This window comes from Marmota monax, unplaced genomic scaffold (genome assembly GCF_021218885.2).
Source record: "Marmota monax isolate L192 unplaced genomic scaffold, Marmota_monax_Labrador192_F-V1.1 WCK01_AAM20220418_F8-fsc00006, whole genome shotgun sequence".
Lineage (NCBI taxonomy): Eukaryota > Metazoa > Chordata > Mammalia > Rodentia > Sciuridae > Marmota > Marmota monax.
The window spans coordinates 9,772,813-9,798,672 of record NW_026693712.1 but is presented as its reverse complement, the minus strand read 5'-3'; the positions used below and the strand labels follow the sequence as shown (position 1 = coordinate 9,798,672).

General features: G+C 48.2%; 1 protein-coding gene across 2 annotated transcripts in view; it reads left to right on the top strand.

Moving 5' to 3' along the window:
* Nucleotides 1–25,593, top strand: part of Arhgef37 (Rho guanine nucleotide exchange factor 37) — a 51,318-nt gene extending 25,725 nt beyond the window's left edge. For both annotated transcript variants that reach the window (XM_046460326.2, XM_046460325.2), the window contains exons 5-13: nt 6,340–6,539; nt 8,031–8,161; nt 8,723–8,827; nt 11,106–11,216; nt 12,029–12,358; nt 14,921–15,049; nt 17,473–17,668; nt 19,367–19,524; nt 22,175–25,593. In XM_046460326.2, the coding sequence (XP_046316282.1) occupies nt 6,340–6,539; nt 8,031–8,161; nt 8,723–8,827; nt 11,106–11,216; nt 12,029–12,358; nt 14,921–15,049; nt 17,473–17,668; nt 19,367–19,524; nt 22,175–22,384 (1,570 nt within the window). In that variant the 3' untranslated portion in view covers nt 22,385–25,593. The remainder of the gene's footprint in view (nt 1–6,339; nt 6,540–8,030; nt 8,162–8,722; nt 8,828–11,105; nt 11,217–12,028; nt 12,359–14,920; nt 15,050–17,472; nt 17,669–19,366; nt 19,525–22,174) is intronic.
* Nucleotides 25,594–25,860: the final 267 nt, after the last annotated feature.

Sequence of the window (25,860 nt, the reverse complement as noted above, 5' to 3'; positions counted from 1 at the left end):
ATGTGTGAGGCATTGGGTTCAATTCTCAGTTCTACATATAAATAAATAAAATAAAGATTCATCAACAACTAAAAAAAATATATAAAAAAAGAATTATAACTGGGTGCTGTCATGCATACCTATAATCCCAGCTACGCAGAGGGCTGAGGCAGGAGGATTGCCAAGTTCAACGCCAGCCTTGGCAACTTAGTAAAACCCTGTCTCAAAAGAAAATAAATTAAATAAATAAATAAAAAGGAGAGAGGTACACACCTGTAATTCTAGCAGCTTGGGAAGCCGAGGCAAGAGGATCATGAGTTCAAAGTCAGCTTCAGCAACTTAGTGAGACCCTGTCCCAAAATAAAAAATACAAAAGGACTGGGAATGTGAACCTAGGGATGGGTTTAATTCCTTGTATAATAAATAAATAAACAATAATAATTTAAAAATTAATTAATTTAAAAAAAAAAGAAAAAGAAGGATTTGGGATTTAGCTCAGTGGTAGAGTGCCCTAGGTTCAATGACCAGTAAAGAAAACACAGAAAAGGTAATATCTCACCCAGGACAACTCACCAGATGGAGGCAGATGAAGGTCATTTTCTGAAAACCAGAGTACTATAGGAAGGATAGAGTTATTATTATTAATTCATTTTACTCATACATCCCTTTTACATCCAAGAGAAAGAGAGTGTAGATTCAGGTCTTTCCAGATATGATTATCACAGGGGGAACCTCCAGCCACCTCCTCTCCTCCTCTGTCTTTGCTCCCTCTTCTCAGTCTCCCTCTTTCCACCAAATTCTCCTTCTCAAGTACCCAGATCCCAGCTCCTCCCTGCCTCCAAAAAACCACACTCATTTTCCCCTCGTGGGTCTTATAGATGCAGACTTTTGCAAGGATCACTAAATACATTTCTGTAGGAGTTAGGCAGGGTTCAGAAGTCAGGGAGGTGAGGCTCCAGCTGTGGGACAGGAAAGCCGTGGAGGCTGGTGCCGGGGAACGGCACACCTTGTGTGAGCTGGCTGTCACACAGCCTTGGGGCACTGCTGCTGTCAGGTAGCTTCTGCTGAATAATGAACCACCCCAAACACAGTGGCTGAGAACAGATGTTTATTTAGTTCACACTAAATATTAGGTATATTAGCAACATAACTGGGCTGAGCCAATGGTTCTTCTGGTCCTGGCTGAGCAGCCCCATGAAACTATAATTACTTGGGGTCAGCTTGCTGATCTTGGATGGGCTCTGTCTTGTATCTGGGACATTGGAACTGACTTACCCTCATCCCGTGGGCTCTCTTCTTGCAGGCTGCCTTGTTCAGGGGATGGTTACAAGGCTCTCCGGATTAGGGGGGCAGGCAAGGCCTGTGGAGTCTTGTCACTCAGATCAAGTCCTAAGGCCAGTCCAGACTCAAAGGATAGGGAACACCTTCCCCTTCTTGGTGAGAATGGCTTCAAATTCAAGTTCAAAGAATTTGGAAAACAGGGAGGGAAACTGTTGCAGCCAATTTTTTAAATCATCTGCCTCTATAGTTAGGTGGGAATGTGAGTCCCCTGGGGCCTGAGCCTCTGATTTTTCACAGGAATCCAGAAACTTGGATGTAACACCTCCCAGGAGTTATGTGTTGGCATCTAGTTCAGACATGCAAGAAGCCGTGTAGGGGAGACCTCGGTTGGCACCAAGGCTGCTATTTGTCTCACCCTCTGCCCTCTCAGCTTTTCTCATAGGCCCTGGAACTAGGCTGTCTGGTGGTGGATCTGGTGGCCCCCTTATCACGGAAGAGCTATTTCATATGTCAGAACCTAGTGTCCTTATGGGGAAGGTGGGAGTGATAACAGTACCTCCTGGAGCACAGACGCAGACGCACAAGTGACACTCGATAAGTACTAGCTATTCTGGTTATGTTAGTGAGGCGGGGGTTGTATTTTCTCTGAGACTGCCCTGTGGTTCTTAACTCTGTCAGTCCCAGTGCCTCCTTTTTCTTAAGAAATATTAAATACATTTATTAAGAAAAATCCTACCTATATACATAAATGAAAAAAAAAAGCACAATATAATGACTTAACTATAATACAGAGAAGAAATACAAGGAAAATAATTCCTAATAAAATAATACCTATTTCAGTGTGTAAATCTTCAGGCACGGCAACACTTAAAGATATAATGAAGCCATCAGATGCTGCGTCTGCTTCAAATAAATAAGGTTGGATTTAAGGAAAGAGAAGTCTGAAGCAGTTGTGTTCAAGGGGCCCAGGAAAATGAAGGAGCAGAGAGGGTACGTGCCCAGCGGCAGCAACTAGCTGGGCAAACAACTGTGACTTCCTTGCATTTGATAAGAGAAAGAAAGAAAGAACATGATGGAAGCACAGAAAATAGGACCCCCTGGGGAGGCGGAGAAAATGAGCCAGGGGGATATTCTTGCACGTGACCCTGCCCAGTAAGTGGTGGTCTCCCCCGGCCTGTAAGAGTACAAACTGCCCTCAGTAGGAACGTCTGGCTGCGTCAGTAATGAAGTTCTTCCTGGCTCTGGGTCTCCTCCCTCTTCCAACAATGGTCTTGGCTTTCTTGTGCTTATGACCACAGGATATTTCCCTGAGCTTGGCCAACTAGAATCACCTCACCTGCCAAAAACGGTCCTTTCTCAGTCTGTCAGGAGAAATGGTACCTCTAATTAGGAATCTTTTCTAATTTTGAATCTTTTTGATTCCAAAATGCATGCTGTCCTCTACCCTTTATTTGGGTGAGTAAGAAAGCAGGGTGTTCTGTTGATCCTCCCCCCACCCCATGGTGCTAGGGGGTGGGGACGGGGACCCAGGGGTTACACTCCCCAGCCCTGTCCTGTCTTTTAAGGCAGCATTTCCCCCTGAGAAACCAAAGGGACCAAAGATTCATCCCTGTGGCCGGCGGAGGCTCCCTGTTAAGTAGGACCACCCTGGAGTCTCCTTGCAGAGATGGATTGGTTAGTGTAGCACTAGCACCCAAGTTCCAGAATGGCGGCTGAGGTAGCAGTCTGGAGTAAGCCAAAAACCTGCTTTTTTTTTTTTTTTCCTTTACCAGTTAACTTGTGTTTGTTTCAAATATAAAGGTCAGAAATACTCATTGAAAAAACGAGACCATACACAGATATGTAAAGTAAAAACTGTAAGCCCCTTCTCCCTTGTCTCCCATTTTCTCATTCTTCCTTCAGCAGTGAACGTTGCCCATTCAAATTTTCTTCTGTATATTTGCAAATAGATGGATAGATTGGCAGGCAGAATTTTTAAGGTACCCCTACGACACAGGCTGTTCTAAACTTTCTTTTTCATTTAATCATAGCCATGAATATCTTTTATAACAGTATGGGTAGTTCTCCCATGTTTTTTTTAATCCCTGCATAGAGTTCCTCCCAGGACAGTGACTAGATTCTGGTTTACTCCATCGTTCTCCTGTTGGTGGATTTTGTGTTGTTTCCAGTTGTTGGCAATCCTAGAGTTGCTGGGTAACTTCTACTTTTATCCTGGTTTGCTTGAACCAGTATTTCTGTGGGGTGGATTTCTAGGCTGGGGTTGATGGAGCAAAGGGTTTGTACATTTCACAAATTGCCCAAGGGATGACCCACGAGAGACTATAAAAAGCCCTCTTTCATCACATTCACCCAGCTCTGCATATCAGTTTTCAGGATTTTTTTCCCCCCTATCTGAAAGGCCACATAGAAGTTTCTTCACTAGGCTTAGGGATGCATGCTTGTAATCCCAGCCATTGGGGATGAGGGGGAGGCTGAGGCAAGAGGATTGCAACTTTGAGGCCAGCCTAGGCAACTTAGATACCCGTCTCAAAATAAAATTTTAAAAAGGGCTGGGGGTGTAGTTCAGTGGTACAGTGCTTACCTAGCACATGTGAGGCCCTGGTTTCAATCCCCATGGAGCCAAATTAAAACAAAGCATAATAAAACAAATTCTCTCCAGGTTACCTTAGAGAGCCTGTAAATGTGAGTGGCTGCCAGCATTCTGTAGCAACGCCATGGTGATCATGAAGGAAAGGGATGGAATCATCTCTTAAGGAGCCCTCACTGATTTGTCAGGTGACAGTTGTCCCCAGGAGGCAATCGGCTCTTTCCCGTGGAAAGCAAGCCCAGAGGATGGAGCTTTGCAAATATCTGCCAACTGTTTCCACCTCCACTGCCCACAGTCAGCCAAGCTCCAGGACACCCTTGGCGAGAGCACATGGACAGTGTAGGCATGTCCCGATGGGTGATCCCACCCTGCCTCCCCACCCCCGCAGACCCCAAAGGGGCTCCCACCTGCTCTGTCGATTCTTAGCCTCATGGATGCTCTTTCCTGGACATTTGGTCTGGAGACTTTCACTTAAGAAAAACAAGAGGTGAGGGCTCCGTCAAAGAGGGTTCAGGGGCTGGGATTGTGGCTTAGTGGTAGAGCACTCCCCTAGCACGGGCGGGACCCGGGTTCAATTCTCAACACCACATAAAAAAAAAAAAAAAAGGTATTGTGTTATGTCCATCTACAAAAAAAAAAAAAAAATTCTCTCTCTCTCTCTCTTAAAAAAAAAAAAAATAAAGAGGGGCCAGAGGATGGTCCTGAGGAGTACTCGTGAGTCTTTTTGGAGGAGACACACTGGACATCTGAGGTTTGGATCTCTGGGGGTTTCTTGGAAGCCAGGCCAGCGGGCCACTGGCTGTGATCAAGGAAAGCCTTTCGGAGCCCCTCCCCAGCTGCCCTGGACTCCTGATGAAATTCTAGATGCCATCCAGCCATTAGCAGTGTATGTGGCATGGACCTTGCCACCATGAGGTGTTCGTTTTTTTTTCTAATTTTTTAAGTTGTTGATGGACCTTTATTTTATTTATTTACATTTTGTGCTGAGACTCGAACTCAGTGCCTCAAACATGCTAGACAGGCATTCTACCACTGAGCCACAACCTCAGCCCCTCGTTTTGTTTTTTTTTTAATACATATGTGTGTGTGTGTGTGTATATATATATATATATATATATATATATATATATAAAATCTTTATATATAGGTATATATCTACAACTAAATATATATATGTGTATATATATATATATATATATAGAGAGAGAGAGAGAGAGAGAGAGAGAGACATACCTTTCTTTCTTTATATTTATGTGGTGCTGAGGATTGAACCCAGTGCCTCACACGTGCTAGGTAAGCACTCTACCACTGAGCTACAGCCCCAGCCCCTTGTTTTATTTTTTTAAAAAAGAAAAAAATTGATACCTATAGAAAAATAGGACAAGGTAATGGGTATTCACATGCCCACCACCTAAACGGAGCAAAATCTAACATTGTGCTTCTTGCTTCATCTGTTTTTCTTAATTTTAAGTTGTAGATATATATGATACCTTTATTTTATTTATTTATATGGTGCTAAGGATTGAACCCAGTGCCCCACACACATGAGACAAGTGCTCTACAGTGAGCCATAATCCCAGCCCATTTTTTTTTTGTGTGTGTGGGGTAACCAGGGATTGAACTCAGGGGCACTCAACCACTGAGCCCCATTTCCAGCCCTATTTTGTATTTTATGTAGAGACAGGGTCTCACACTGAGTTGCTTAGCAACTCGCCATTTCTGAAGCTGGCTTTGTACTTGTGATCCTCCTGTGTCAGCCTCCCGAGCTGCTGGGATTGCAGGTGTGCCACCCTACCATCTATTTTTATGCTAAATTATTTAAAGTCTATTATAGATATTATGACTTTTTGCTCCTGAATACTTAAATGCACATTAAAAATTAAGTTCCTGTGATTTCAAAACCATTTTTTTAGAAGCAGTAGACCATTTTGTTTAGTGAAATATCATGTAGGTACCCAACAAAGAGTTGTGCTTGGGCCGTGTGCAAGTAGAGAGGGCAAGTAGGCAATTGGCCACATGGACAGGGCAGAGATATGGGTTTGGGGTATATTTAAGGCCATAGGAACAGAGGAGGTCACTAAGAGAGTAAGTGGGAGGTGAGGAGGCCCGGGACACTCCAACAGTAGAGAGAGGCCAGCAGAGGGGGCCAAGTGGCCTGTGGAATGAGGAGAAGCAAGACTGAGAATGTCTTTGAGGCTGAAAGAAGAATGTATATCAAGGATAAGGGAATGTCAGCCGCGTCTGCTGCTGAGAGGCTGAGGAAACTGAGGGCAGAGGATGGACAATTGGATTCGGTACAGATGAGCAAGCAAGGGACTGTCACTGCCCACGTAAACCTCACAAATCACACATGAGGACACTGAAGACCGTGGGGGAGAGTAACTCGCCCAAAATCACAGAGCAAGTTAAATGGCAGAGCTGGGCCTACAGCTGGGCCCCTCAGCCCCCTAAAGGGTGGGCTTTCCCTACCTAATACCAGTCTTCTCCCTCAGGCCGCAAGCTGGACCTTCAGGCCTCAGTTTCTTACTGGTAATTCCTCTGCAGAGGATTACCAGGTACCCATTGCTGCTACAGAAAATCCTGGAGAATACACTCCCTGATGCCAGTGCCTACCTGGTCCTACAGAGGGCTGCCTCTGCCCTCCAGGATGTGAATGCCAACATCAACGAGTATAAGATGCGCAAGGAAGTGGGTAAGGACTTGGAGCATCTAGGGGATACATCAGTGATGAAGGCTTCTGGTTGCAGAAACAAAAAGAAAAACAACTCACCTCAAACTGACTTTACCAATAAAGAGAATGCAACAGCTTGTATAAACTCAGAAGTAATATGGGCTTTAGGTAGGGATTGATCAAGGTAGTAGCTCCATTTTCCTTTAATGCTCTTGCCTCTGCTCTTTACTGTGTTTTAGCTTCATTTTTAGGCTGGTTTCCCTGGAAGTAGAAAGTGCTATTATTGTTCCAAGACTCATATCTGCATACCTTACCCTCTGGGATAAAACAGAGGTTTTCTCCCCTTAGCCTTAAAAATTAAATTGGAGCATCATTCTGATAAGACTCAGTTGGGCCACAGGCTCACTATGAACCAATCACCATGGCTAGGAGAATGCTATGAACTGATTGGTTTAGGCCTGGGTGTGTGCTCTTCTTTGAACTCATTGTTATTATCAGGAGGATGGGTTTGTATGGATTGGTTTATATTCGTCAGCAACCACTCCTTGAGCCAAAGTGAGATCAAACCCATCCAAACCACATGGCTGCTACACTGTGGGGGAGAAGTGAATACTGAGGAATTAAGGAGTTAAATAGAATGGGGGGCAGTGGTGGGAGGAATTTCTACCTCTCAGCTTGTTGCAATAGAAAGGTTTAGAAAAGAAGCAATGTCCCAGGTATAGAGAAATTCAGCTGCACACTGCGTATTTAGCTAATGCCTCCTTTTATAATCATTATTATTTTAATTTCACAAATATGCATGGGGTACAGTGCATTAATTCGATATGCATATACAGTGTGTGGAGATCAAATCAGGGGAGTGAGCAGCTGTTTCATAAGAGCTAACCATGCAGTATTTTCCCTTCCTCATCTTTGGTCCCCACTGAGGTAGGCCCTGCCGGCCCCATTTCACAGTTGGGGAAGATGAGCACTTACCTCCTTTGCTTCTGGTCACAGCTAGAAGACACAGAGTCAAGTTTCAGTCCTGGGCCTGGGAGCCTCGCCACCATGCCGCATTGCATTTGACAGCTTTGCATGTCCTCCTCACCTGCTTCTCCTTCCAGGTGCAGTGGTCACAAAGGAGCAGGAAGGAGAGGTGGGCGTGTGGCTCCCACCTGGCCTGCCTAAAACCAGCAGAGGGGAGTCCGGGCAAATCACCTCTTGCTGGGTTCTTCTTTAGGACATCTCTGTACCTGCTGTCTTATGTGATCCTCCCAGCAATCCTAAGAGGCAGCCAGCCTCATCTTACAGATGAGGAAACCGAGGCCAGAAGGAGTGGTAACTTGCCAAAGTCCAGCAAAGCCCAGCTCTTCATCCAGAGCTCACAGCAGGGACTGAGGACCCTAGCACAGCTTTCCCTGTATGATTTGCTGGCCTGGTGAATGTGATCCCCAGCCAGCACATCAGGGATGCTTGCTCTCCTGGGTCTGCCGGGGTCACCCAAGGTGCCCACCTTCTTCTCTGTTGGTACAGCCTCCAAGTACACCAGGGTGGAGCCTCTGAGCCTCCGGGAGCGGCTGGCCCGCATCAACACGCACACCCTCTCCAAGAAGACTACCCGGCTGAGCCAGCTGCTGAAGCAAGAAGCAGGGCTGGTGCCCAGGGTGAGCATGGGCAGGGGAGGGACAGTCCCCACAGCCACCAAGGCACCTGACCCTGTGCAGTGGTGGGCGGGAGGCTTAAGCTCCTTTCGGAAGTGAACCAGTTGAGCCTGAAAATGAAATTCCCAATTCTGAAGAGCCAGCGTAGGGCTCCTGGTTGTCAGGGTCCTTGTTAGAGATAGGAGAGCTAGGCTTTGGTTCTTGACAAGTAGCTCCCAGTAACTATTTGAATGAACATTATTTGATTTGCACAGTGAAGTGTTTTTAGTGTCCCCATTTTGCAAATGAGAAAACAGGCTCCAAGAGGGTAAAACACTTGTCCATGGTCACACAGTTAGGAAGCTAGGAACCAATTCATGCTTCTGTGTCTGATTCCATGATGTGGATGCAAAACTATTATGCTACACTGCCTTTTAACTGTCCCACTCAGCTTTGGAGCTACAGGAACCTGATATGTAGGTGGGTCTGTGGAAAGATGGCTCCCAGTGAGGACATGGGACAAGGGAGCCAGTTGTACACTGCCCCCATGTGGCTTTTCTCAGCCTTCACATGCGTAACTTTCAGACAGAAGACAAGGAATTTGATGACCTAGAGGAGAGGTTCCAATGGGTGTCCCTGTGTGTGACCGAGCTGAAGAGCAATGTGGCCGCTTACCTGGATAATCTGGAGGTGAGGACCCTGCAGGGTTAAGAACAGGTGGGTCTGGACTAGCAGCAGCTACAGGGAGATGTGGGTGGGCCGATCCAAGTCAGCAGCGCAAGCAAACACCTCAGCCCAGGACCAGCTAGCCCTGGCGCATCTCTTGCTAAGCAGGTCAGAGTTCAATGGGGTCCAAGGCCCCCAGAGAGACCAGCGCCTGGATCAGGGGAGAGAGACTGCAGTGCAGATAGAGTACAGGCAGGTACCACTATTGAGGTCTCTTTGGCGGTGGGTGGTTTGCAAATGCTTGATGTTCGGAAGTGCTAGCAGAAGGGGAAAGATGTTGTCCGGTCCATTTGCACAGACCACTTGGGCTCAGTGGATAATGGGATTTGGGGTGGCCGTACTGGAAGTCTGGGTCCATACTCCTCTTTGTGGGTGTCAGGTGGCCCTTCTGGCTCATGCTTCATCTGGAGTCCCCAGTGCATGGATCTGAGCAGCTAGGATCCTATTGTAGCACAGTGAGGCAGGGAAGCAATAGGACCCAGCAGGAGCCTGACATCCAACAGGCTGCCTATGAGATATTTTCAATAGACTTAAATATAGTGTTTGAAATTTTGAGGCTGAGGTGGGTATGGTAGCACATGCCTTAATCCTAGCAACTTGGGAGGCTAAGGCCGGAAGATTGCAAATTCAAAGCAAGCCTCAGCAACTTAGTGAGGCCCTAGGCAACTTAGTGAGGCCCTAGGCAACTTAGTGAGGCCCTGTCTCAAAATAAAAAGGGCTGGGGATGTGGCTCAGTGGTTAAGTGCTCCTGGGTTCAATCAAAGAAATTTGGAGGCTGAATGAATGAATGAATGATCTAAAGGAAGAGCTGCTACCTGACTCTGGTTGACAATTGATGTATAGGAATGTGGGCCCCGTGTGGCTAGATCTTCTGATTTTAAGGAAAGAATACCCTGGACATCCTGACATGTCAATGTAAGAACTAATTAAATAAAATTGTAAATGTTCTGTGGGCCCTAGAAAATGCATCTTTTCAAACCAAATTCAGCCCACAGGGCCACCAGTTTGTATGCCACCCAGATTGTCACTTCTCTTGGGCAGTATTCCTCTTTTCCCCGTCACTGGTGCTGACTCATTCTGTCTGCATGGCCCCCTGGGCAGTGTTACCTCAGTCCCATTCATTGGCACAGACCACTTGGGCTTTGGGGTGGCCTTACTGGAAGTTTGGGTCCACACTCCTCTTTATGGGGGTCGGATGGCCCTGCTGGCTCATGCTTCATCTGGAGTCCCCAGTGCAAGGATCTGAGCAGCCAGGATCCTATTATGGCACAGTGAGGCAGAAGGGATAGGTGCTCAGAGGCAGGTCAAGAAAGAGGGGGAATGGACCTGCAGGTATTGGGCCTCGACAGAGAGAAGCCAGAGGGGTATTTGGCAGCAGAATGAACATTTGAAAGCTGTGTTTGCTTAGATGCAGGACTTACACAGCTTATACAACAGATGCAGTGTTGACATTGAATCCCACAGTAAGAAAGGGCTTCTGTCTTTTACCCTCCAACAGAGTCAAGGAGAAGCCTCTGTGCTGATCATCTTGTTTTGGGGGGAGGGAGTGCGAGAGGGGTTACTTGGGATTTAACCTAGGGGCACTTTACCACTGAGTTACATTCCCCAGCCCTTTTTCATTTTTAAAAATTTTGAGATTTTTGCGAAATTGCTTTAGGGCCTTTCTAAATTGCTAAGGTTGGCCTTGAACTTGCAATCCTCGTGCCTTAGCCTCTAGAGTTGCTCGGATTAAGGTATGCACCACTGTGCCCAACTGCACTGTTCCATCTTTCACATGTGTGCAAGAAGTCACAGGTTCAGGGGTCTTCAGTAGGCATCAGTACCCAGGCAGAATTTATTAACATTGTTTTGTTTTTATGGCAATTATTTTCCTGTGTCTATGGCAGTTATTACTGTTTTTCCCTTTGTGGTAACATCGTAAGGTATTTTTTTAATGCATTGATTTAAATAAGAATAGTTGGAAAAGTATTAATAGAAATATGCAGAATGTAGACATAGCAAAAAAATCACAGGTGGTTTGCAAATGCTTGAAGTTCAGAAGTGCTGGCAGAGGGGGAAAGATGTTGACTCAGTCTCAGGAAGAATCATAATCACCCAAGAACAGGCTGTGTGCCTGCCTGTGATGGGGGTGGCGGGGTGCCGAGGGCCTGGGCTGCTCTTCCAGAGCTTGGCTGCAGGGGATCAGGGGGAAGATGACCATGATGAGCCATGACTGCATGTGTCCTGTTGACCCTGAGTCCAGGCTTTCCTCCGCTTCCGGCCACATGAATGCAATCTGGACATCCCCGGAGGGCCTGTGGAGCAGTACAGCAGCCTGTCCAGAGACCTTCAATGCCAGGCCTTCCTGGAGTTTGTAAGTGGAACTTTTCTCTTTTCTTTGCCAGGCAGGTAGCAGAGCCTACAAGGATAATATTTAGAAGTCAGGCACTTTACACAATTGCCACATCCATAAGTGCTCTGGTCAGCAGGGTAGGGATTACTATTAGTGCATTTGCTGATAAAAATAGCCCCCGCTAATGTTTATTGAGCCTCACTCTCTGCCGGGCGCTCCTTTACATTCTTTACCTCATGAACTCCTCAGCACATGCTTTTGAGGGTGATACTATTAATAGTTCCATTCTGCAGATGAGAGCTTGAGCCTCAGAGGATGTGATCTCTTGGATTCTTTTTGAACATTTTTTTAAAATTTTTAGTTGCAGAAGGACACATACCTTTATTTTATTTATTTATGTGGTGCTGAAGATCAAACCCAGTGCCCCACACATGTGAGGCAAGCGCTGTACCACTGAGCCATAACCCCAGCTCCTCTTGGGTTTTTATACAGATGGTCAGTAGTGTGCTGGAATCTGAGTCCCAAAGACTGTGCTCTTGACTGTCACCCTCTGAAAAACTATTTTTCAAGATCTTTGCACAGTAATGATACTGAAGGGACATAAAGTGAGTGCCTCTTCTGTGCCAGGCACTCTCACAAGCTCATTGTCAGCCATCCCTATGTTTCAGACCTGCAGACAGAGGCCTGGAGAGATGAGATAACGTGCTGCAGGCCACAGGCAGTTGGTGAAGGGGGAACTGGAACCCAGGCCTACCTGCCTCCAAAGCCCCTTCTCCCAGCTCCGGCCCCCAGCTGCCTCCCTACCCACCTCCCAAGTTCTTCCCTCCCCACAGAAGCAGCGGCTGGAAGGCCTGGTGTGGAGGCCACTGTGCAGCTTGGCCAAAGCCCTGGTCGGCCCTCAGAACTTGATCAAGAAACGTCTGGATAAGCTACTGGACTTTGAGCGGGTGGAAGAGAAGCTGCTGGAGGTGGGCAACGTGACATATGAGGAAGAGGCGGCTCGGCACACCTACCAGGCCCTCAACTCCCTGCTGGTGGCCGAGCTCCCACAATTTAACCAACTGGTTATGCAGTGGCTGGGCCAGATCCTGCGCACGTTTGTGGCTCTCCAGAAGGATCTTTCAGAGCAAGTGCTGCAGAGGGCAGAAGGCAGTGTGGCCCAGGTAAAGCCACTGGACTCGGGCACCTCTAGGGCATAGCCATGCAAGGCCCAGCCCCACCAGCCAGCTGATTGCAGGGCTACCATGGTGCCCCTCTTTAGGATAGGCCCCCTAAACAGGCTGTCGAGTACCTAAGAGGGGCAGTGGAGACCTTCTAGATCTCCCTCATGTCTTTTCTTCCACCTTAGCGTAGTCAGACCATGAAAGCAAGGAAGGACTGGGACTCCAGGCATCCCAGCTTCTGGGACCCAAACAGACCAAGCTGTGTTGGGAAAATAGCAGACTTGGGACCCATCTTCAGGTGGCAGAGACAGAAGGTCCCTTCTACATAGTCAGGAGTAAATGTCTGAAACTGGTGCTACTGCTATAACTTTTAGTAACCACCTCCTGGTGAGCTGTTGTTATATACCTGATTGGAGCACTTTCCATGCGTTATCTCATTTAATCCTCACAACAACCTCACAGAGTAGGTATTATTTTTATTAACTTCATTTTAAAAATAAAGAAGCCAAGGCCCAGAGAAGTTAAGTAGCTCATGCAAGGCCACACAGATAATGAATAATAAACCCTGGTTCATATTCCAGAGCCTGGGCTCTGAACATAGTGCTCAGGTTGTACAGGAGCTCTCAGCTGAAAACAAAAATAGATTCCAGAAAGGTCTGTGAAAACCTCAACATGCAAACTTTCATTTTAAAAGTTTGAGGACTGGAGTTGGTATAGGAAGCTTCCACATGTTGCTCTGTGTTAATCCAAGCTGAATGGCTCTTGAGTTGGACATTGGGCACAATGTCAGTGGTCCTCAGTGACACTCAGTCTCCTGTTTTTCATGTTGCTTTCCCCATCCAGTTCCTTCCATTAAAATTCCTCTGAGATTTACCTCCTCCTCCCATCACCTCTGACCAGAGCCCCACTTTTGGCCCACTGTCCCTCTCTCTAGCACACCATCTCTGAGCATGACCACATTCCCTTTGCCTGGTCACTGCCTTAGCCTGGAAGTCCCCTCCATCGTCCCCCAGGCTTTCCACAGAGCCTGGCATACAGTGCAGATGAATAAGTCTTTCCACAAAGCTCTCAGAATTGTGGTCCCCAGGCTACTCTGTCCCCCCATCCTTTCTACCCCACAGCCCCTGGGATGTGCGCAGCACTGGAAGCTGCCTCCTCAGGAGGGCTGGCACCGTTGGCCTTTCCTGCTTTTTGCCTCTCTCAGCATTTAGCACTGAGTTCTGTCTGAATTTCCCTTTTTGAATTGAGTTAGGCCTGAGCCATCTGCAGAAAGAAGCCTTTGTCTTCCCCAAAGTAGAAGCGTAAACCTGGCTCGGGGATCTTTTCTTGCTTCTCTCACCCTCTGCACTGGTGTGCAGCCTGGGATGTGCAGGGCTGGGCGGTGTTGGGGGGCTAACAGGAGGAGGCCAAATTAATAAAGCAGAAGGGAAGCGCCTTTCCTGAATGGTCCTGAACTGCAGACTGCGGGGGCCTGCTGGGGATTGCTGCCAGCCTGCCTTATCTGTGTCCGGTGGTCCCTTCACCTGTCCCTGTGCAGCTGGGAAATGCCTGCATGGCACATACCTCCACCTCTTCACAGTCTGTGGAAGAAAGTCCAGAGGTCAAAATGCAGAGTAAAGAGCCACCACTCAGAGAGTTAGACGTGTCCCTGTTGGCCGTGGGTCTCACACACTCCTAGCTTGTCTAATAGGGATGCAGAGGTCCCTAATGGGGTCAGGGTCTCCGGACAGAGCATTATGCAGGACTCATTGTGTGACAAATAACATAAACCCAAACCACACCAGCTCCAGCATGAAGAATGTATTGATTTGCACAAGCAAAGCCCAGGAGGGGGCCAGGCTCAGGCCTGTACCGCGCAGGACTAATAATGCTGTCAGGGCTGTTTTCCTCTCCAGATGGGCTTTATTTTCAGGCAGTGGTTTTTTGTTTGTTTTTTTTTTTTTAATTCTACATGGTGGGAGAGGTGACTAGGAAGACATCCAAGCTTGTACCTTTACCTTAGAAAATCTAAAGGAAGAGTGACCAAGGGCAGCCTTTACTTACTGAGTCTGATGGGAGGGTCCGATTGACCTTCCCTTGTCCTTATCATCCTTTGGATCTGTCACTGTGGCTAGGAGGAAGGGATACCAGGACCACCAGTCCTGTGGCTAGAGCACCATGACAGGCAGGTGATCTATAGAGAGAGACTTTCTTTTTTTTTTTTTTTTTAAGAGAGAGAGAGGGGAGAGAGGGGGGAGAGAGAGAGAGAGAGAGAGAGAGAGAGAGAGAGAGAGAGAGAGAATTTTTTAATATTTATTTTTCAATTTTCGGTGGATACAACATCTTTATTTTATTTTTATGTGGTGCTGAGGATCGAACCCGGTGCCCTGTGCATGCCAGGCGAGCGTGTTACCACTTGAGCCACATCCCCAGCCCCAAGAGAGACTTTCTTAAAGGAGAGTGAGCCAGCTGACCAGGACAAAAAAGCCCCTCATGACCTCTGGGGCTACAGTGTGGGTGGCCAGGGGCTTCTTGCCTCTCTGTCCTGCAGAAGGCTCTCTTGACAGTGTCTGTCCCACTCAGCTGCCCCACCACCACCTCTCTGAGCCGGCCTTCAGGAAGCTGGTGGAGGACACACTAGGCCAGACGGGTAGCCAGCTTCGTGCCTTTCGAGAAACCTTTGAGAAAGTGCTGCCACCTCCCACTGCGCAGGTAAGTGTCCCTCCCCACCAAAGACTGTCCAGTTCTTCCCCTGCCACTAGGGGGGATTCAATATTTCCCCCCTCCCAGTATTTTCTGTTACTCGTGGAACTATTTTCTCTTTGCTTCTCTCCTTCCTCTCTGTGAAATGCGGTTGGGTGGGCACATCCCCCACCACAGACCTCCTCTTCATGGCAGTGAACATAGGGACAGCATAGGACTCATGGATCAAAAATAAGAAAACCAACATGTTAATACAGAGTGAAATTAGATAAAAGGATGGGAAGTGGTGATTGCATCCCAAATCTGGAGCTTCCTCAAAAATTTCATCAAAACACATTCTTTTCCCTGACTCCTTTCTGATACCAGCTCAAAAGCAATATTTAAAAATGAGTGAAAAGTTTGAATAAAAAGTTGTTTAAATTTTATTTTTGATATGGTACTTTAATTTTTATTTATTTATTTATTTAAATTGTAGATGGAAACAACTTTATTTATGTGGTGCTCAGGATCGAGCCCAGTGTCTCATGCATGCTAGGCAAGTACTCTACCACTGAGCCACAGCCCCAGTGTGCAGAGCACACTATGTTAGCTCCATGATGGTTTATAGAGCTGTTGACTGGCAGACAGTTGTTTTTTTTAAAAAATATTCTACTCTAAAATATAAGGAAAGAGTATCTTCCAGTCCACTTGCAGAGTACATGTAGGTGGTCCATATTTTCAAACTTACAGGTCAGCTGTCGGGAGAAGGGGTTCCCAGAGTGTGGCAAAGCCTGGACCTGAGAACACAAACTGTGTTGAGTCACAAGTGAGATGTGAAGTGAGGGATCATGAGACGGCACCAAGATGCCCCATGAGGGAGAAAAGGCCTGGGGACACAGAGATGGGTAAGGGCCAGCAGAGCCAGGCAGATAAAGTGGCCTTCACACTTGGCCAGAGGGCAGAGGGCAGCAGGGACTAACTTCTGCCAAAAGTGGGGAGACTGACTCCTTGGCCACAGTTGTCCCCAGCTGTCCCTGCCTCCCGCCCTGCAGTGAGGGCAGCCCACTGCCTTCAGGTCAGAGGTCGCTTAGGGGTGTGCTATGGACCCTGAACCTGGGGAAAAAGGAGGGGGACAGAAAATAGAGAATAGTAGCCCTTCAAACTCATCCTGGCAACCTCCTCTCTCTACTTAAAATAACAATTTTCTTACTGGAGAAGCAATCCATCCTTACTGTTGAAAAATTAGGAGACACAGAAGAACAAAAAAGAAACAAATGGAAATATCTACTTCCAGTGTGTAAGTTGGCAGAAAGAGACACACCTGTCGGCCTCCCACCCTGCCACCCACACGGAGCCCTCTTGACTCCTGGCTGACTCGGCTAAGAGCGCAGAACCCTGCAGAACCAGGTGGCCATGAGATGGGAGCTGGTGTCTTAACGTGCCCCCTGGCACCTTCTGGGGTGCTGCTCTTCTCTGCACAGGGGGCTGGACAGCCTTGAGAGAAAGGCAGATGTCTGCTTCCCCACTGGCTTTTACACTCATGCCGACGTCACCATTCCAAGAAGTACTATCCCAGCACCACGGTTCCAAAAAAAGCTACCCCAGCTCTATGCTTCTGTTTTAGATCTGTTTAGGAACACTGAGCTGTCTTGATTCTTTATTCTTCTCTCTCTCTTGCTGGGGATTGAATCCAGGGCCTTACACTTGCTACACAGGAGCTCTACTACTAAATTGCATCCTGTCCTGATTTTTTTTAAAACATTCCTATGGTTTGAACCCAGAGGTGCTCTACAGAGCTACATCCTCAGCCCTTTTTATTTTATTTACTTATTCTGGGGGGGACACTGGGGATTGAACTCAGGGGCACTCGACCACTGAGCCACATCCCCAGCCCTATTTTGTATTTTATTTAGAGACAGGGTCTCACTGAGTTGTTTAGCACCTCACTTTTGCTGAGGCTGGGTTTGAACTCATGGTCATCCTGCCTCAGCCTCCTCAGCTGCTGGGATTACAGGTGTGTGCCACTGCATCCATCAGCCCTTTTTATTTTTTATTTTGAAACAGGGACTTGCTAAGTTGTCCAGACTGGCCTCAAACTTGTGATCCTCCTGTCTTAGCCTCCTGAATCACTAGGATGACTCTGAGCCCAGCTTGTGTCCCGATTTTTATTTTTAATCTTGACTCTGCATCCTCAATCCTAGGAGTTCTGTACCTGAGAAATTACAGAACTTGAGTTAGTATTTTAGGGAATCCCAGAAGCTGCAAGCTTCTCCTCAAATGCCTTTGGATGCTAAGAGCCAACCACCCACTAGCGAGAGCACAGTTGCTCTGATCAGGATGGGCCTTCATTGATGGAGGTAAGGTGGGTCAGGACCCCTGGCTTCAGCACATGTAGACACCAACCTAGACAACTTAACTCAAGCCCTGTGTCTGTCTGTCCCTCCTCTCCCCAGCCACTCCTTCCAGGCTCTGAACGGCAGGTGCAGGCTCTCCTCAGCAGGTATGGCCCCGGGAAGCTGTACCAGGTCACAAGCAACATCAGTGGGTCTGGGACTCTGGACCTGACCCTGCCACGGGGCCAAATCGTGGCCCTCCTTCAAAACAAGGACACCAAGGGCAACAGCAGTCGCTGGCTGGTGGACACTGGGGGTATGTGTGCCTTCTGGGAAAGCCACCCAATCAAAGTTGGTGGGGAGACAATCACTCTAGTGGGACAGATTCTGACTGTGCAAATCCAGGATGGGAATGAGCACATGTGACTGATATAGGGCCTGGGGTGCAGTCAGTGGGCTACGGAATGTCCAAAACAGGAATTTAGTCTTTCATTGCAACATCCTTCATTAAGCACCTGTGTTCCGGGTACTTTGAAAATAAGACAAGGGCTGAGTACAGTGGTGCATGCCTGTAATCCTAGCTGCTTAGGAGGCTGAGGCAGGAGGATCACGAGTTCAAAGCCAGCCTCAGCAACTTAGTGAGGCTCTAAGCTACTCAGCAAGACCGTGTCTCCAAATGTCTAAATAATATTTTAAAAGGGCTGGGGATGTGGCTTGGTGGTTAAGTGCCTCTGGGTTCATTCAATCCCTGGTACAAAACAAAACAAAAACAAAAACACCAAGGACCCTACCTTGGGGGATCTCATAGACTCAGAGTAGACAGATATATGGCGAGAACCTCAGCAATACTGTGAAGGTTGGCGGTCTACACAGAGAAGAGGTGCTTGGATCCTGGCTACATGGACAGGAGCCTGATGTCCAGAACCAGGGCAGTGATGAAGCTGCCTCCCTCTGCTGGCCCTGGCCTTGGGTGTGCTGCTCAGGCCAGGGTGCCCCTGTGTAGCTGGGCTGAGTGCAAGAGGCACCATGAATCCAGGACAACAATGGCCTAGCAGCATGTTCCAGAGACAGGCATGTGACCTACAAGGTGAGGGTTGCCCAGGACTGTGGTGAGGGGACTCACAGATCATGTTGTCCCCGTCGGGCAGTGTCTTATAATTGTTGTTTAAGTATTTTAATGTGTATTGGAAAAAATATAACTGATCTCTAAGTCCATGATTATATTCATAATATTATGAATTATGAATTCATTATGTAGTATAAGGCCAAGTTTTAAAGAGTGGGTCAGTGTTAAAAATTAAGAAAGTGGTACAAACAGGCAGATGTCACAGAAAAGTGCTCTGATGACTGATGGGGAGGTGATGGAATGCATGCTGGAGCAAGGCCTGGGCCCTGAGGACCGGATGTGGATCCAGCCCTACCACTTTCCTAACTCTGTGAGCCCAGGGAAGTCACGGAGCTTCTCCGAGCTCAGCCACCTCAACATAGGAGGGAGATCACAGCCTGACCCCACCTCAGGAAGTAGTGGGAAGACTAAATCACATGCTGGTTCTGTCACCTAGCAAGCCCCTGGGAAGTAATGGCCATTCATCGTGACAGCAACCAGAACAGCACTGGAGTGGCCTCTGCAGGAGAAGGAGCAGGCCACTTGGAGAGGAGCAAGGCGATCCCCGTCTGGGGAAGGCAACCGGGGAGGGGAAGCAGCTTTGCTCTGGGCATCCACTAGAGGGACACGGGCCACCAGGAAAGCAGATTTCGTTCAGTCCAAGGGAGAACTTTGTATCTCTCTGTCAGCAGTTTATAGCAGGAGGGTTGACCCAGGAGGGAATGAATCCCCTGTCACTGGGGGTAAGCAAGCAGAAGCTAGAAATAGTGCACAGTGGGAAGGGGGGCTGGGAGGGTCCTGCATGACCCTGTCAGGACCCCCGGGTGCTGAGACGCTGTTGGAGTTTCCCTCCACTAAACTGGACGGGAAGGCAGCCTGCAGCTGGTAACCTTGTGCATGTTTCCCCAGGACATCGGGGATACGTGCCGGCCGGCAAACTGCAGCTGTACCAGGTGGTCCCCAGTGAGAAGGAGCTCAGAGGACAGGCGGGGCCACGTGAGGGCTCCCAACACCTAACACCAGAGCCCACTCCAGCCCCTGTCTGCTCCGTCCCGGCTGTGACCCAGGTGAGTCTGGGAGAGGGTGCAGGCTTGTCTCTGCTCCACCACCTGGACTGGGCCTTAGATTTTCCTCTTCTGTCGAAATCTATGCTCCTGCTACCTAGACGAGTCACCACCCTGTGAGGCCAGGCCTTGATCAGTGATCATGTCAATGTCCTGGCCAGGGGTGGGACCTGGAGGAAGGGGCCTCCTACCCCTGCCACATTGACAATGGAGAGCTAATCCTTGTCCCCACCAGCCAGGCAAGCAGGGTTCATTCATTCATTCAGTATTGGCCAGCTATGGTGGCACATGAGACATAATGATGAACAAGAGTAAGTCATGGTCCTTGCCCTCCTCAGACTTAAAACCTGGGGAAAACAATGATTAATAAAATAAGTGCATGGATTACTGTAAAGTCAGCAGGCTTAAGTGCAAGAGCCCTGAGCGTGGAGAGATTTTTCTGAGAAGGAAGCTTTTTCTCAGATAGGAAGGGTGAATTAACTGCATAAGGGGTGTGGGTGACATGAGCTCTCCAGAAAGTATGTGTGACCTATGTAAAGGAGAGGACAGGGCTATGTGAGGGACTGGATGAAGTCAGTGGGTGGGGAAAGAGAGAGGGGCAGGGTGGGGTGAGGTACTGCTGGCAAGGTGGATGAAGACAGGCTAACTGGGGCCTGTGATCTTGGCAAGGACCTCAATCTTTCTCACAAAAGCAATGGGAAAGTTGGGCACAGTGGCCCATGCCTGTAAACCCAACAACTAGGGAGGCTGAGGCAGGAGGACCACAGGTTTGAGGCCAGTCTCAGCAACTTAGAAAAACCCTGTCTCAAAATAAAAAATAAAAAGGGCTGGGGATGTAGCTCACTGGTAGAGCACCCCTGGATTCAAGCCCCAGTACCAAAAAAAAAAAAAGAAAGAAAGAAAAGAAAAGAAAAAGACAGTGGGAAATATGAACATCCGTGTTCATGGCAGCATTATTCATAAGAACCCAAAGTAGAAATAACCCAAATGTCCATCAACATGATAGGTAGGCAAAACTTGATACAGCCAGGCAGTGGAATAGGATTCAACCATAGAAAGGAATGAAGTACTGTCATGTGCTATAGCATGGTTGAGCCTGGAGCACATGATGCTGAGTGAGAGAAGCCAGACACAACAGGCCACCTATTGTAGGGTTATACTTATATGAGTGTCCAGAATAGTCAAATCCATGGACGGAGAAAGTGTAGTCATGGGCAGGGCTGAGGGACAGGGAACAAGGAGTGACTGCTACCTGCTGTGGGATTTCTTTTTGGGGTGGTGAAACGTTCCGGAATTAGATGGTGGTAATAGTTGTACTTATCTATGAACCTACTAAAAGCCACTGCATTGTACACTTTAAAAGAGTAACATTATAGGTATATGAATTACATCTCCAAAAAAAAAAAAAAAAAATGAGGCCACTGAGGGGTTTAGCTTTGCAGGGCAGAGTCCTTGTTAGGTCAGCAGTATGGTGGGGTCCTTGAGAGGAATGGATGAGCTGGCAAAGCTGGAGGGTCATATTATGAACATCCAAGAGTGGAGGGTGCCTGTCCCAGGTGTCAGCAGCAGTCAAAGGGGAACTCATGGGTGAGGTTTGAGTGACAGAAAGAATACAGCTGAAGGGGAGGGACCCAGTGGTGCTGAGCACAGTCTGCGTATGTCTTGGCTGGAGTGCTGAGGAGCCTGGAGCTGCTGTAGAGATGCCTGGAGAAACAACCTAACTGCATGGCTCCTGTTGCACCCACCACGAAGGCTCTGGGCCAACATCCTCAGCCTTAGCCAGAAATAGTGCACCATGGCTGCAAGGGACTCACAGGGTGCACCAGAGGCCCTGACCACCCAAATCAGCCCCAGCCCAGTGCCTCTGGGAAAGGTTGCCACTGCCACCCAGCTTCCAGCCAGTGTTGGCAGTATCTCAGGGAAGCCCCACCCTGGGCTCAGCTCTCCATCACCCAAACACTCTAGAAGCTTCTGCTCTGTTCAGGGGTGCTCAGTGGACTCCCCTGGGACCCTCCCAGGCTGCATATGGCTCCTTAGGCTTGGCCACGGTAATAACAGCAGTGGTAATCACAATCCAAGCAGCCTGGGCCTTGACTGTGTACCGGGCCCTGTGTGAAGCCCTCTGTATGTATTCATTCATTAAATTCTCAGAATGACCCAGAAAGTAAAACATCATTACTCCCATTGCATAAGATGATGAAACAAAGGCCCAGAAAAGTTAAATAATAGTTTAATAAAGGCCCAGGAGGGCTTTTCCTTAACAAGTAACCATGTTGCTCAAACTCCTGCCTCTGGGCTGGGAAACTGGCCTGATGGATAGAACCCTTAGGTCTGGGGAGGCAGAGGCTGCTAAGCCGGCTCACCTGCTCTGAGGTCACAGCTGTGTATTTTGAATAAGTTCCTGACTTCTCTAAGTCTCAATTTCCTACTCTGAAAAACTGGGGCAAATAGAATGATAGAATTGTGAAAAACAAGACCCAGAAAAGTCCTGGAGCAGCGCCAACTGCCTAGTAATCGCTAGCAGATGTCGTTGTCTTTGGCACAAAGGATGTACCCGGTGAGGCAAGGAATGCCTGGCAGTGGGGACCCGAGTCGGGTAGGATGAACAGCCTCTGGGGCTTGACCATTGCCATATCACCTTTGTGTGTTTCAGGTGGTAGCCGTGTACCCCTTTGTGGCCAGGAGCAGCCATGAAGTGAGTCTGCAGGCAGGCCAGCCTGTGACCGTCTTGGAGGCCCAGGACAAGAAGGGGAACCCAGAATGGAGCCTGGTGGAAGTGAATGGGCAGAGGGGATATGTACCTTCCAGCTTCCTGGCCAGAGCCCCAAGTCCAGCTCCATGGGGCTGGACTCTGCCCTCTTAGGGTGCCCTCTTCTATGTTGCCAAGGGATGGGAAAGGTTTAGAGGCTGTGATCCTGGTGGGAAAAAGAAGCAAAGAAAATGTGGGGGTGGAGGGATCAGGCCAGGGTGAGTGGAGGGCATCCAGAAGGCAGCAGGGAGAAGCAGCTGGGCCTGGCAGATGCTGGGTGGGGGTGACTACCAAAGGCCCCAGCCAGGATCACTCACTATGTCTACCTTAAGAAGCCATGCCAACCTGCAGTCACAACTTGCTAGATGGCAGGTCATGGATGATTGGCCAGGACTTGCCACAGCTTGTAATTACCTGTGATTCCATCCAGGCCTGCCCACAGGAGTGGGCCACCAGGTGAATGTTACCTCTGTGTTGGGTGGTTATAAGGAGGGACCCCTGGAGAAGTCCAGAGCTGCCTGGCCTCACAGTTCCAGCCTGTGTCAGGGGTTGACCAGTTGTCTTTTGTTTCTCCATACTGTGAGCTGAGTTATCTGGGACAGTGAACCACTGGGAGCCCTCTCCAGAGGGGAGCCATGGTTTGTCTGGCCAGTGGAGAGGTTCCCAGGAGACTCTTGGCCGGGCCCTGGAGGAGGTGTGGCCAAGTCACAGTTCTGGAATGTGTGTAGGCAAATTCAGAGGAGGTTCCAGGGAAGTGGGGATTTTGACAGCATGTCAGGTGGGGTGTGTGAGGCTGTTGGCAGCAGTGCACAACCTTGTTTTCTCTGGACCAGGGGACAAAGGGACATGCAAATCATTGCAGAAACTCTGTGAGGTAGGTGATTACAGGCCTGGTGGGTGGGGGTGAGGTAATGGCTTGGTTTCCCATTTCTGGGTAGAAGAGCTGAGGGAACCCCCTGCTTTCAGTTGCCTCCGAGGGCCTGGAGGCAGCAGTGGGTGTGGGTGGGAGGTGGCTGGCTGTGGGCCTTAGACATAGGACACACTGCAGCTTTTCCACCTAGAATGACTTCACTCACATGGCTGTGAGAGTGATCCAAGGCTCAGGACGTTGAGGCTTGTCAACCTTGAAGGGCGTGATACCAGGGTAAATTCCATCAGTGGTGTCAGTCAGGTGGGCCCAGCCACTGCTGGCCTAGGTTGGCAGTCCTGTGCACCCTGTGTCCATCCCATGGCAGCAGACATGGTTCACGGCACAGTGTTCTTTCCCTCAACCCAGGATCTATCTTGAGGTCCTTCTGCACAGCCATGCATTGTTAGGAGATTTTGTGGTGCAGATGGCATAGAGAGGCTATGCCAGCATTGGGAGATATAATCTTTAGGACCACTGTCATCCACACAGTCCATAGTTGACATCATGCGGCCCATAGCTGAATTCACTGTGAATAAGTCACCCCTTTCTCAAACCTGGGAATTGAATCTCCTCAATAACATGCCTGCCCAGGAAGCCTGATCTGGGGCAATGCTGAATGTAGCCACTGAAGGGTCACCGCCTCTAGGCTGATGCTTTGGGCTAAGATACACTGCAAGATTCACAGGAAGGGGGAAATTGATGCATTGTGATCTTCATCTATCTTGCAAGATTGGAACGGATCCTTATGAGAGTGTATATAAAACACAGTTTAAGCCAGGTGTGGTAGTATGCACCTGTAATCCCAGCAGCTTGGGAGGCTGAGGCAGGAGGATCAAGAGTTCAAAGCCAGCCTTAGCAATTTAGTGAGGCCCTAAGCAACTCAGTGAGACCCTGTCTCTAAATAAAATACAAAAAAAGGACTGGGGATGTGGCTCAGTGGTTAAGCACCCCTGAATTCAATCCCTAGTACCAAAAAAAAAAAAAAAAGAAAAAAGAAAGAAAGAAAAGAAAGAAAGAAAAGAAAAAGAAAAAAATCCCTGTTTAGATTTATTTTGAAGAATGTCTCAGTGTTATACCTTCAGTGCCTAACGCTGTTAGCTCTGGTTCTAGAAGGCTCTTGAGAAATACATGCTTGTCTGTGTCAGACAGGCTGTAATGTGCCTCCTCTGGGCTTGTTAAAGCATGAAGATTCTGCATAATGCAAGAGAAGCTCAGTCCCCACAATCTATTTCCCAGCCCCAAATTCACTTTACTACATGTGCTCGTAGCATTCTCCTTTCTCTTTCCTGCTCAGACTTCTGATAAAAATTGGAATCAGAGAGAAACAGATAATAAAGTAGGCAATCCACTCGTGGGTTGCTCAGGTACTTACTGACAGCCCGCTGTGTGCTGTCAATCTAGCTCAGGGCTTCTCAGCAGGGCTGCTCACTGCGGCTACCTGGGCAACTTTAAATCATGATGCAAGCCAGGAGCCCACCCAGAGAGGCCCATGTGATTGACCTGGGGTGTGGCTCAGGCCTCAGAACTGCAGGAAGTTCCCCCAGGTACAGCTAATGTGCAGCCAGGTTGAGAACCCCTGCCTGATCACACAGTGGTAGACAAATAGACCTGGGGTCAGAGGTGGGATGGGGTGAACTAGGAAGTGCCCCATCTGAGCTTTGTACTAGCTGTTTAAACAGGCAGCTTTAGAGGCAGCTTGAAATAGGACAGCCTGTTCTGTCAGGTCCCAGAATGTATATTTATTAAGTGCCATTAAAAGGGACCGAAACAAAATTGGATGTTCTTGTAGGCATAAGGGAGAAAAATGAAATATGCTTGGAACCAAGGCTATTTCATGAAGGGAAAATAAAAATGTGTTCAGTAGCATGTGGGTTATGGTTTCTCATAGGCCAGTGGATGAGATTAAAAGTCACTGAAGAGTGAGAAAATGCATATCGAGAAGATAGAGAATGGCCTATATTTTTTCCAGGGGACTCTGTGTAATGTGCCTTCTTTACCCCAAAATGCCTAGAACCCTTTGCACTGTGTCTCATTCATTTCACCGTTGGGTTATCATGTGCTAACTTGCCAAGATATTTACTTAAGGACTGCACAAGGCTTTCAGGAGTTGCAGACTCATTCACAAGGGTGACCCTTGCTCCCTGCAGGGGAGGGAGACCTCTTTAACCCTTTGGACTCCAACTCAGTTTTGGACATGAGAATAAGATTGCAGTAGCCAAGGGCTGGGATGTAGCTCAGTGGTGAAGCACTTGCGTAGCATGTGTGAGGCCCTGGGCTTAATCCCCAGCACTGAAAAAAAAAAAAAAGATTGCAATATCCAAGGAAAGATGAATGAATTCTTGTTTGATGTAATGAGCACTTGCTCCGTGAGTAACTGATGTGAAATGCTGGAAATAAAAGATTGCAAAGATGACAGTGTGTCTGGAATTTGTGGCTTTAACCATTGGGTAGTCAGCTGCCCCGGTGGGCCATTTGCTCATTGGACACTTGCTATCTATAAAAATGGCACCTTGTTTGTCCATGTGTTTATTTGAATGCCTGCTTGGTGCCTCCAAGAGTTGGATAGAGATGCTGGGAATACAGAAAGAAATCAGACAGTTGGGGTCCTGTCCTTCCAGAGCCCACAATCGGAGGGAGACAGACCAGTCAGCAGTTAGGTATGCAGATATAAGGGTCAGGA